This window comes from Peromyscus californicus, unplaced genomic scaffold (assembly GCF_007827085.1).
Source record: "Peromyscus californicus insignis strain IS unplaced genomic scaffold, ASM782708v3 Scaffold_10__1_contigs__length_136768540, whole genome shotgun sequence".
NCBI classification, from domain to species: Eukaryota; Metazoa; Chordata; class Mammalia; order Rodentia; family Cricetidae; genus Peromyscus; species Peromyscus californicus.
In genome coordinates this window covers 21,471,171-21,483,992 of record NW_026294391.1, presented here as the reverse complement: position 1 = coordinate 21,483,992, position 12,822 = coordinate 21,471,171, and the positions used below count along the sequence as shown (strand labels likewise).

The 12,822-nt window shown below is 44.0% G+C and overlaps 1 protein-coding gene and 1 pseudogene across 4 annotated transcripts in view; one reads left to right on the top strand and one right to left on the bottom strand.

The window, feature by feature from the left end:
* Arhgap6 (Rho GTPase activating protein 6) overlaps positions 1 to 3,987 on the top strand; it is a 499,280-nt gene extending 495,293 nt beyond the window's left edge. For all 4 annotated transcript variants that reach the window (XM_052713349.1, XM_052713423.1, XM_052713492.1 and 1 more), the window contains exons 12-13: positions 1,104 to 1,184; positions 1,672 to 3,987. In XM_052713349.1, the coding sequence (XP_052569309.1) occupies positions 1,104 to 1,184; positions 1,672 to 2,372 (782 nt within the window). In that variant the 3' untranslated portion in view covers positions 2,373 to 3,987. The remainder of the gene's footprint in view (positions 1 to 1,103; positions 1,185 to 1,671) is intronic.
* A 7,334-nt stretch (positions 3,988 to 11,321) lies between these two features.
* Positions 11,322 to 12,822, bottom strand: LOC128114549 (dnaJ homolog subfamily B member 6-like; annotated as a pseudogene).

Here is a 12,822-nt window from a genome sequence, read left to right as displayed (position 1 = left end):
CTATGGACTCCTGATAAGATAACTAAGAATGGTACCAATGTCTCGTGTATTGGATTTCATTAGTGAATCTACATGCAGTTGTTATGGCAACACTTAGCATGGACTAAGCCCTGGCTAATCTGTGCTGTGTAACCTTGTAGGCACTTGTGATCTCTTGTTACTGCATATCTGGTCTGTCTCATAATCTCCTGATACCCTTTAAGGAATAAAGGAAGGTATACTTCCCAGAAACTAACAAACGTTTGGAGACATCCGGAAGACCTCTGATTCCAAGTCATAATGATGATTTCAACACAGGCTTGGAGGGAGGAAAACTTGAGTTGAATACATCTACTATAGCATCTTGCTACATAGATACATATGCCCCGATTGAGGGGAGACGGGAGGAGAAAGAAACAGACACAGGAATAAATCTGCTCATGCCAGGACAGTGTCCCTGAGGCGAGTCCAGAAACCAGCACTATTGTCCCTGCATGCCTGTTCCTGTAGCCAGAGCCCATGTGGCAATCACCAACTGCCCCCTTGTATGAGTTTATTATTGTTATCACCCACAATGAAAGCAACACCCAGATCAGCCCTCTTATGATTTGGGGTGTCAGAAATTGAACTGGTGCACAGGGCTGCCGCCTTCTGCTCTGGAGGACCCAAGGAACAATCTGTTTCCTGCCCTCTTCTAGCTTCTGTAGACCAAATCTCATGCCTGTTTCTTCCATGTCTGAAGCCACCGACATAGCAACATCTTCTCTATTGCATCCCTCTTACAGGGACCCTTTTGATGATATCCAAGCTACCCAGGTCCTCCAGGAGAGTCGCTTAACCTCAAGAACCAGGGAGATATGCAAAGTTTATTTTTAGAGGTTCTGGAGGTTAGGATACAGATTTCAATAGTGAACATCAATTCTGTTTACCAGAAACATGATATGGAAAGAACATTTTTGTCCATCTCCAACAGAACAAACTTCTTGGAAGGCAATTCCAAATAGTATTGTTTTGCATGTAGTACAACCTTTAATATGATATTTTGTGCCAAAAATGTAATGCTATTATTTATTGGTTTCATTCTTAATTTTTTCTGTTGTGGACCCTTTTATCCTCTTTCCTAGATATGTCAGAGGAGCCTTTCAATATCTGGGGAACTTGGCATTCAACATTAAAAAGTGGATCCAAAGACCCAGGAATGACAGGTGAAGTGCGATTTTTAAACTTCTTGCATTTACTTTAAAAATGAACTTTCCCCAGTTCTTACTTGCTATTCTCGTGGTTAACTGCTTGCCAACCATTATTCAGAAAATACTGAAATGAGAGGGGAAAGGGGACCAAAAGAAAATCTCTCCGTGGGCTTTCCACCCCACTTGCTAAGCTTGGACAGTAATTCACTGCTCTTCTTTTCCTGTAGCCTAAGTTGTCAACAAGGCAGTTTAGGTAGTTTGGCAGTTCAGTTAAGCCTGTGAGAGTCTAGGAATATGTATGGAGCGGCCACAAAAACGGTGCCACTCTCAACAAGAACCTGCCATTGGTCTTGCTAGGGAGAATTTCTTTTCAGGTAACAATAGCTGAGAGTGTGCTGTACGTTTTCAGCAATAGAGGCAGCAGCGAAAAAGAAAAGATCAAGTCACCAAGCCTCAAGGCAATTGTCCAAACTAACCCCAGTTCTTGCCTTTCTGGTTCCAGGTTCCTATGGTGACATTTTTGAAAGCAGCTCCCTGCGACCGAGGCCCTGTTCCCTTTCTCAAGGGAACCTATCCGTGAATTGGCCTCAGTGTCAAGGGAGCCCCACGGGGCTGGACAGTGGGACTCAGGTCATTCGGAGGACTCAGACGGCGACCACCGTGGCACAGTGCAGTGTCCACCTTCCCGTGTCGCGTGTCTGCAGCACTCCCCACATCCAGGGCGGCGGCAGGGGGTCCAGGCAGCCTGCAGCCAGGTCTGAGCCATTTTTGTCCCTAAACAGTACGGAAGACCTGGCCGAGGGTGAGGTGGAAGAGGCCTGGCTGCAAAGCCAGGCCCAGCCTGTGTACCAAAGACCTCAGGAAAGTGGCAGAGATGACAGGCGCCCCCCACCTCCTTACCCAGGGTCAGGGAAGCCCGCCATGGCCTCCTCGGCCCAGCAGCCCCAGGAGCCTCCCCTGTGGAGGCTCCAGAGGCATGAAGAGGGTTCGGGAACAGCTGCAGAAGAAGGAGGCCAGCAAGCCTCAGGAGAACATCCAGCCAGGCCAAAAAAACTGAGCAGTGCCTACTCCCTCTCAGCCTGCGAGCAGGACAGGCAGAACTTGGGGGAGGCCAGCTGGCTCGACTGGCAGCGAGAGCGGTGGCAGATCTGGGAGCTCCTGTCAACTGACAACCCCGACGCCCTCCCGGAAACCCTGGTATGAGCCTGCCCGCCAGCAGCTGGAGCCCACTCTCCCCCCAAAAGAAACATCCTCTTCCGGCCCAGACCCGGAAAACTTGTTGATGGACAATTGGACAATTATTCATTTTTATTTTTCTTTTCGTTTTTCCACACTTTGAAAAATCAACACAAGAGAAAGTCAGTCCACTTACAGAGAGACACTCCTACCCTTGCCATTTATCATAAGATTCTGTTGCGTAGCCAGCCTTAGGGAAAAAAAATCCCAAACATGACAATACCCAATCTCAAAACTACCCACATTGGCTCTCTATAAGATCAAACTCTTGCTTTGGTATAGCTTAATTGTATTTATGTGTCTTCAATTTTGACTATTGTATATTCTGTAACAGATTATGTATGATAATCAATATGATATATTCACAGAGAAGACGGAACAATTTTAAAAAATCACTGCACTTATATTACACCATGAAATATATTAAGCAACAAAATTCTATAGAATATTCTAGAATATGCACAAGCGGGTTTCTGTGCTTTTTGCCATCGCTTTTTCACGGGGACAGCCCTCCCTTCAATGCCTAAGAAAAATACTAACCAAACAAAACAGAATGTGAGAAGCCATATTTTTATACAGTGTTGAGAAGCAGAAGTTATAGTCACTGAATGCTTTTTCATAGTGAACAAGTTTTAAGGAAATATTAAATTTGATATGTTGTGAAATATATTTTTAGAAACTGTTTAGAAAGGACTCAGCAAATCAGAGGAGAAAAAGGCAGTGCCTAACCGTACTTAAGAACATGTCCATCCCATTCTAGGTTAAATTCAGTTTTATATAGGACACTGATATATTTATAATGTGTAACTTTTATGTATTTTTCAAAACTACAAACTGGAATCCAACTATAAAAAGTTTTAAAATCCAAATGAATACACATTCACATTATACAACACCATTTCCCCCTCTGCCCAGTTATCAATATTAGCCCAATTACAAGCAATTCCTTGTAAAGTAAATCCTATCTGGGGGGGGGGGCAAAATCAGCTACATCTTTGCGCTTACATTTGCCAAAGGCTGAGGAAACGTGTCTTCGGTAATTGTATGTGTATTGTAATGTATGTGTTACTATTAACGTACTTCAACAATTTGAAGTGTTACAACTGCAAAACCACTTTTGACCAGCAGGTGGCAGTTTGCTTCAGTATTTTCTGACTTTTCACATCAGAAGGGACAGTGTACTATATACAAAGAGGGTTTTATATATATATATATATATATATATATATATATATATATATATATATATATAAAACGTGCTACTCTTAATTTTCATGTTGGCAATGAAATTTTTCAGTGGTGTTTCCTAAAATTCTATCTTGTGCCATGATGAATAAAAAGTTAAGCAAAGATTCATTACCAGCCTTTAAATCTAATGAAGGAACTCACGCCCCATTCCAGATAGATAATTCACTACTCACAAGTTCAAGTATATTACATGCTGGCAATTCGATAAATACATGCATACAGTTAGAAAGCTAGTTTTCAAAATAGCTGGTAGCTTGGGGACATCAATCAGTGATACGGAAAGATGTAGAAATCTACAATGATGTGTTGTAATTAAAGTCTGGTTTTCTTGTCACTGAGAAAGTGATTTCATACCTGACTGACACTTGGGTTTCATGCCTCTTGGGCAGGTGTAACTCAACACAGCTGTTGAAAGTTGTGTCTGCTCCATAGGTCTCAGATGCCTGATTAGTTCTAGATATGGACTGCAGGGCTTGGGGATGAGATGAATGATCTTTGGGCCCAGTCACTGGGCTCAGCACTTCTGCTGTTGGCTCAGAACACAGAAGATTTGTCTGAAGACCTCAGTTATTCCTTCCAGACCCCATTCAGACCAAATGCTATTTGATTGTAGTACTCGAGTGGCTTTTCTATGTCACTAACCTTTCTCCCGATCCTTTGAATTTGACCATGGCCTCACAAATTCTTTCTCCTTTAATGAACCTCCCTCTCACCATGTTTATACTGTCAAAGTTGTGTTACTTTAATCTTTTAAATCAAATGAATCAAATGAGACATTGAAGGTATATCCATCAGTTACTAGATCTAAATTTGACAGTGTAGAAGACAGGTCGACATTCATCCCCCTATTTCTTTGCCCACTTATGTATGTTCTGTGCCCACATCGTTCACTTCTTTGATGAGAGTTTGTTTCTCAGATGCCTTTATCTCATTGCAAATATGCCACTTTGAAAAGACACATGAGGCCTCCCAAGATGGCTCAGTAAGTAAAGTGCCAGAACCCCCATCAAAGCTGGACACAGTAGCACAGGTGTCTCTAATCCAGTGTTCCTACAGGGCATGAGAGGTACAAACAGGAGACTCCCTGAAGGGACATGGGCCAGCTAATGTGGACTATACAGGAGTGAAGGACAAGAGAGACCCTATCTCCAACAAGGTGGGTGACAAGGACTGACACCCCCAGTGGTCCTCTGACCTTGTTATATGCGCTGTGACCTGCACACACACCCCAACACACACACACACGCCATTATACGCATCACAGATACAATCTTTTAAAACACATATGAGACCCCAAAACTGTGTAGAAATTGAGGCCATTTTTCATACTGTATAACATGTGATATGTATGATGCCTGACGAGAAAAACAAATGTCAACTTGGACAAAACACTTTGACTAGGGTGTTCAAGTCACTCATTCCTCATGAGGAAAGGGATTCTATGGGCAAGAAGAAAGCTGCCATGGGCCACAGATGCCTCCATGTCTATGAGTACTCAATCACTTTGTGTTTGTGTCTCTGGCAAAGAGGCCAGAATGGTGATGATAGAAATAGCCAAATACACATTTGTCTTGATCCCTCTAAGTAGCTATTAACATATGTTTGTTGTGGGTTTTGATAGCAAAAACAACCATCTGATGCCAACAGGGGGTGCGCAAAGAGGCAATTTATAACTAAATCCAGCTTGCTTCTTTTCTTATGCACATTTTAATACACATCTGCTTGGCAGAGAAACAGTGCTGGGATTGAATATAAAGAGATACTAGAACAAAGTGGAGGCCTGTGCTGCCTGCTGGTCTGATAAGCAAACAGCAGGAGGTAGATTTTACTGAACTAAGAAGAAAGGATTTGTCTGCAGAAGAGTCACACAGAGATGAAAACAGGATGTCTTGACCAGACAGAATTGTAAAACAGCAGCAAGTGTTCTTCAGGACAAAAAGACAACAACCTGCAAACCAAAGGAAAGTTCTCCTCAAGGATGGCAGCCTAGAGACTCTGAGCTGGCATCCACGATCCCCACCTAACACAGCCCTCAATCTGCCAAGGGGTAGAAGGTTGGTCAACCAATGTTCAGTTAGCTAATCGCCCTTTAGTTTACAGAGACCAACTCCTCCTAGTTTGCTGTAGCTGTTTCGTGTTTAGCAACGGAAGGTCCCAAACCCAAGCACAAGCCCTTGCTCTTTCCTACCCAGATGGAGACAGTTGGGCTGAGGAGATAGGACACTTGACCATGGTACTTCTCAAATACAGTTACCAAATAAGATACAGTGTCTACTCAATTTGAAGGCTTAACAACAGATCACATATTAGTCTCAGTATGTCCCATGTAAAATCTGGGATACGCTTATACTCAAATAACGGTTCATCCCCTGAAGTTTTATATGGGATATACTTATATTAAAAAGAAAGTCTACGTCTATCTGACATATATTTGGAAATCTGGCAACCCTAATCTCTAGCCTTCATATCACATCTGGCTCTCAATGCCCTGCTTGAAATTCTCAATGAATGTCCCACAGCACCTCAACAGTTCTGAAGGGCCAGCTCTATGTCTCTACTGCTACCCTGAACCCCAATTTCACTTTGTATCACCTCACATCTTTGGCTAGGGAGCTTCTTCCTTCTGTGTACCCGAAGCCTCACCTGGTGTATTGGTCATCATTGAGCCAAATTCCCAACAGACACAATTCAAGGGAGAAAAGACTTATTTGAGTTCATGGTTTCAGTGGGAACATGCCATGATGGTGGGAAGGCATGGCGTAGAGAGTAATCTGAAGAGTATGTGGAAGGAACTCCTCACACCTTGGCACCAGTATCAGGAATGCTGGCACCCTACCAGCTTTCTCCTTTTCCTCCTTTTATTCTGCTTGGGTCTCCCAGTTCATTATCTGGTGGTACTCACATTCAGGGTAGGTCTTCACTTTCAATTAATTCTGGTAGTGCCCTCAAAGATATGCCCAGAGGTGTGCCTAACCATCTCCTAGACCAGTGGCTCTCAACCTTCCTAAGGCTTTGACTTTTTAATACAGTTCCTCAAGCTATTGTGACCCCCTCCCCAAGCACAAAACTATTTTCGTTGCTATTTCCTGTCATTTTGCTACTGTTATGAATCGTAATGTAAATCTCCGATATGTAGGATATCTGATATGTGACCCCTGTGAAAGGGTCATGTGCCCTGCCCCCCCCAATGGGTCGCAACCCATAGGTTGAGAGCCACTGTCCTGGGTTATTCTAACTCCAGTTAAACACTCCTGTTTCCCTTCATGTCGTTTACATCTTTCACCTAGACAAGTTGACAGCGAAAGTCTTATTTTCCTTCTCATGCATCCTGTAGATCCATCCTCAATGTCTTATGCTGATTCTTTGTGTTTGTTTATTTTTCGAGACAGAGTTTCTCTGTGTAGCAGCCCTGGCTGTAGACCCTGCTGGCCTTGAACTCACAGAGATACCTGCCTGCCTCTGATCTGCCTGTCTCTGCCTCTAGAGTGCTAGGATTAAAGACATGTGCCACCCTGCCCAGTATCTTACTCTGATTCGTATCCCCTCCCTCTTAGAACTGTACCAGCCTGGCATCTCTCCATACCCTCTCACCTCCTCACTATCACTATCATTTATAGTTCTGACAAAGGCAGTCGCTGCTGGTGAGGACTTGCCTTCTCCTCTGGTTTACAGACAAAAATCTACTCCACAACAACAGCACCCTCTGTAATAAGACTTTTTTTTCCTGCCAGCCAGTTCCCAAATAATGACAAGAAGACTTTTTTATTAATTGTAAAAGCTTAGCCTTAGCTTAGGCTTGTTCCTAACTAGTTTTTACAATTTAAATTAACCCATATATTTTAATCTGCATTCGTTTACATGGCTCAGTTACCTTTACTCTCTGCTCATCCTGCTTCCTCTGCATTTGGCTGGTGATTCCACCTTTCTTCTTCCCCGAGTCCCCTCTGTCCCTCTTCTTACCTAGCTATTGGCCATTCAGCTTTTTGTTACACTAAACACAGCAATACATTTTCACACAATGTACAAATATCTCACAACAACCCTCTACAGTATCTGTCTGCAGATTCTAACCTCTTTGCAATGTAGAAACCCATACTCTAGTTACGTGCAGGAAACTCCCCATTTCTATAGACAGGACACAATGTTACATTTCTGTTCCATAGACCCCAACTGTTCTTCCTCACCTGTCCTATTCAGTTGTACATCATTTTTTGAACAGAATTAGCTTAAAATTTCTCTTTATACAAATACAGCAATAGAAGTTCCTTCTGGCTCTTTGCATAGGATTCAGTCACCTTGATAAGCATCACTGCCCATTAGCATTACTATCTGTGGCTTTATCTGAAGGCTCTTATCTCAGGATGGTGGCTTTGTGGGGTTTGTACCTTTTCGACTGGCAGAGAGCTATGACACCTATTTGGGATATGTCTGATTAACGCATTCTGAACATAGGCATGTTGCTTTTAATCAAGTAACTTGTTATGCGCCATGGGAGACCACAGAAGGCCATCAGCTCCTTGAAAATGCAGACTCAGGTGTAATTTCTATAGAAAAAGGTTTGAGAAGGGATTGGCAAGCATGGAGACACTGTCTTTTAAACATCACTGCCCTACAAAGACTCTTGGCACTCTATCTCTGTGTTGTATGGGACAGTGAAGAAGCAACCCATGACGCCACTCTGTTCCTGATTGAAATGTTAAGGGACGGTGAGATGGCTAAGTGGGTAACTGCATCTGCACAGCTATGGGGAAGCTATCAACACTAAAATGAGACTTTCTGGTGGTATAGTTGTTTGAGGGGGCCACCTATACCCTATAAATAACCCCTCAGCCATGCCCTGTAGGCCCAGTAAACTCTTCGGTTCACCTAATAGTCTAGCCTTCCGTGGAACTGCACTTTGTCACTTGGGACTTCTAAGGAGGGGATAGACATTTGTTTACATCTCCCTAAGAACAGAGTTCCCTGTAACAGACAGAATGACTTGCTGATAAGCAAGCAACATCTTCAGATTTTCTTTTACTTCAAAGTATGATGGCACTGTGATCACTTCAGCGGATCAAATGATTGGTTGATGGCTTCATTTAATGATCTATAGGCAATCTATCTTTACTGGGGCTTATTGGTCACCAATTCCAGTCCCAGGCTCCTGGGTTTGAAAGATATAAAGGAAGTCTAGATATACCTTCAAGGATATCTCAATCAAGACAAAGTCACTCTTGTGAACAATACAGTTCTAAAAGCAGAAGATGTTGGTAAATCACACAAACCCAAAATATAACCCGGTGGTAGGCAAACCATCAATTGTTGAAAAATAAAAACGAATGAATTGGTGAATTCATCCACTTATTCACCTGTCTTTTCCAGAGTGAAAAGTCAGAGAGACGTGACTATAATAAAATGTTGCCTGAATTCCAAAGTCAAACACCTCTCCAGTAAAGAGTGTTCCTGGAAGTGGAACAAATATCTGGGGGAACTGGTCAAAAATAAGGGATGTTATGTCTGCGGCCAGGGTGTGCTCTGTGGCTTTGCGGTCTTCCAATTAACCTATTTGGATGCTGTCATACTGCTACTTTGAAATGTTAGTTCTTTTCAACAAGCCCTAACTCCCACTGTGGACTTTTCACGGGACTCTCCAAGCTGTCACATACTCTGTTGAATAAAGAGAAGAACCCAATTTCAGAAGAGCAGCCATTTGGTATATAAATAACCCTGGAGCCAGGGAGGGAAAAAGGCCTTGACCTGAGACTGTTTCACAGGCCAGTACTGAGGAAAGAGTGGGAGCCCAAGCTCCTGACTCTTCCTCAGGACAATTTCCCATCTGAAAGCCAAGCTAAAAAACTACTCTATTTCGTCCCAGGGTGCACGTACTACTTCTGATATACAAAAGCTATCCTACCTACATCCTTCCAGTCTTTGTCCTTCCCGTTTCTAACCTTGCCATATTTTTGCCTACTTACTTTGGAGTCCCAGTTTCTCTATTAATTTTAATGTGTGGTTTTCTTGCTGCTACAGTGTTGCATGAATCCTAATTGGTCCTAGTAAAAACCCAGAGCCAGATATCAGGGTGAAAGTTGAAAGATCTGAGAAGCAGAGCAAGCCACAGCCACCACCTCTTACCTCACCAGCTCCTCAGCTTGCAAGAGCGAGCTGAGTTCCTGTCTCCTCCCGCCTTATATTCCTTTCTCTGCCCAGCCATATCACTTCCTGTTTCAACCTTCCTAGTGCTGGGATTAAAGGCATGAGATCCCAAGTGCTGGAATTAAAGGTGTGTGCCACTACTGCCTGGCTGTTTCTCTTTTAGACTGGATTAATCTCGTGTAGTTCAGTGTGGCCTTGAACTCACAGAAATCCAGACAGATCTCTGCTTCTGCCTCCCAAGTGCTAGGATTAAAGGTGTGTGCCACCACTGCCTGACCTCTATGTTTAACTCTGTGGCTGGCTCTGCCCTCTGATATTCAGACAAGCTTCATTTCCTAGACTACAAACATATCATCACACTACAGCCTGTGGTTTGTATCTGTTCAAAATTTCATAACCTCTAAGGATTTTTAAACAATATTTTTTTAAAAAAACATACAAGACCTGCTTTTATTCTTATAGTAACAGTTTAACTTACAGGCAAGGAAAGACCACAAGAGAGCTGGACTCAGTGCTGTTTACATTTTATTTATGTCGGTAGCACTAAAACACATAACACCTTGTGGGTCACATTTCCACAACACACATTAATACCAATCCACACTCCATGGTAACTGCCCACACCACCTCCCATCAAAACCAAGCAAACACTTCATGGTCGTGCCCTCAAACCTAAGGTGACCATGTCCCAGGCTCCTAGCTATGGCAGTGCCCATAACTCACAAAACTCCCCCTTTCTACAATGCTGGACCCAACTGCTGGCATCTCAAGTCCACCAACACTCCAGTTAACAGATCCCCATGGCCATGAGGAAGGAACACATCCCCAAGAGGCACGTGCAGCCCCAGAAGTGAGGCGGCATCAGAACTACTTGGTGCTCAGTGCAAAGGGCAGGTTAGGTGGCAGCATGGCATGGATTTGACAGGATGGTGCTTGTGAAGGAAAGGGCAAATACTTGCAATAGGAAGAACTAAGGTCAAGCTTCTTGCTTGATAGCTGATTATTCTGCATATACCTGTGCGTGCCCTGTGTTTGTGTAAGTAGCCAGTGGCATTGACCTTCGAAAGCTAGAAATGGTATTGATAGGCAAAACCTTTTGACTGAAGGACAAATATTTCTCCAAGAAGAAAGGATGAGATTTCCCAAAAACTAAACTATATTTGGTGTCAATTCTGACATCTGGAGAAGATTAAGAATTGAACAATAAATATAAGGAAAGACTCTACATCTGAAGTGGCTCATGATGGCCTCTTGTTGCCAGAGAACTGAATCCAAAGCACCCTAACACCCATGGTTCAAGGCGCAGCTTACATTACCTGTAAGTTCCGCTGTACTAAAACTACACACTGTACCACCACCGCCAGGAGACAGTCTGTCATGAACACATACATACCCAGCTCCCTCCTGAACCCTACTGGACTCCTACAGCTACAAATACTTCAGTGCTTGGAGCAGGGCTTGGACTGCTAAAAAAAAAAAAAAAAGGCAGATCCCTACAACAAGAGGAAAAGGCTACAGATTTAGTGTTGGGTAAAAGCAAAGTTACAAAGCTGAGGCTGCATCACAAGCTTATACTATACAGGCCACCCAGGATTGTCACCTTCATCTCCAACACCCCTGATCCTACCGATCCGTGGGCACACGTCCATAATCCTGCTAAGCAAAGTGGCCCTGGGCGGCACCGAAAGGATGCCGCTGCCTGTGTGCATGTGCACCACATGCATGTGCAGCTGCCGTGTGCATGTGCGGCTGCCGCCAAGTCCAGCCTAGTGGTTCCCTCTGGTCAACTTCTTCGAGTCCTCTTTCTGCTTCTGCTTCTTCCTCTTGCCACCTTCCTTGAGCCCTGCTGAGGTCATGGGGGCATCCCAGTTGCCAGAAACCCGCTGCCTGTCCTGCTCTTCATCTTCTGGGTTGCTTTTAGACACAAGTTTGACCGTCCAGGCAGGCTTGGGTGGCTTCTGTGGGCGGGTGCTGACAGAAGGGGCTGGAGTCTGGGCTGGAGCTGGGGCCTGGGCCGGGCCCGGGAGGGCGCCCGAACTGATGCTGGGGCCAGGCCAGAGGCCAGAACTGGTGTGTGTTGGCCTCTCCGCAGGCATTCTTCTGCAAGGACGTTCTCGTCAGGCACACCATTTATCATCAAGGACTTCAACTGTCCGTCTTCTTCAACTTCTGCTCTTTCTTGATCATTCTCCACAATTCTCTTTGTAGTAATTTTTTTGCCATTAACTATCTTAGTAGAAGTTGATATTGATTTGAAGTTGCCCATTCCGCTACCGCCAAATGATGCTTAAGACAATGAAGTGATACCCCCATGCCCTAGTGAGCCGAACCGAGTAAATCCTGTATCAAAAGCAGGAAATCTGGCCGGGCAGTGGTGGCACACGCCTTTAATCCCAGCACTCAGGAGGCAGAGGCAGGTGGATCTTCGAGGCCAGCCTGGTCTCCAAAGCGAGTTCTAGGAAAAGCGCAAAGCTACACAGAAAAACCCTGTCTCAAAAAAAAAAAAACCAAAAAAAAAAAAAAAAGGCAGGAAATCCACCTCCAAAAGGAGGAAATCCACTGAATTCAGAGAAAAACGAGCCTGCACCCCGGTTTCTGCTTCCTGGGGACCCCTTTGGTTCCCAAAAAAGTCATCAAATGGGTCTTCAAAGAGGTCAAATGAAAATGGGTCCCTTCCACCAAAAAATTCCCTGAAGACATCATCTGGATTCCGGAATGTGAAGCCAAACTCAAATGGACTGTCAAAATGGCTTCCACCTCCTCCTCCACCACCATTTAATCCTTCTTTGCCGTATTTGTCATAGATATCCCGCTTTTTTGCATCCGATAACACCTCATATGCCTCAGCTACTTGTTTGAATTTCCACTCTGCTTCTTTATTTTCAGGATTTTTGTCCGGATGGCATTTAAGTGCCTGTTTCCAATATGCCTTTTTAATGTCCTCAGGTGAGGCATGTCTCTGCACGCCCAGAACTTCATAGTAATCCACCATGTTTTAACAGATTGTTGGAACAAATCCGAGGACGCAGTG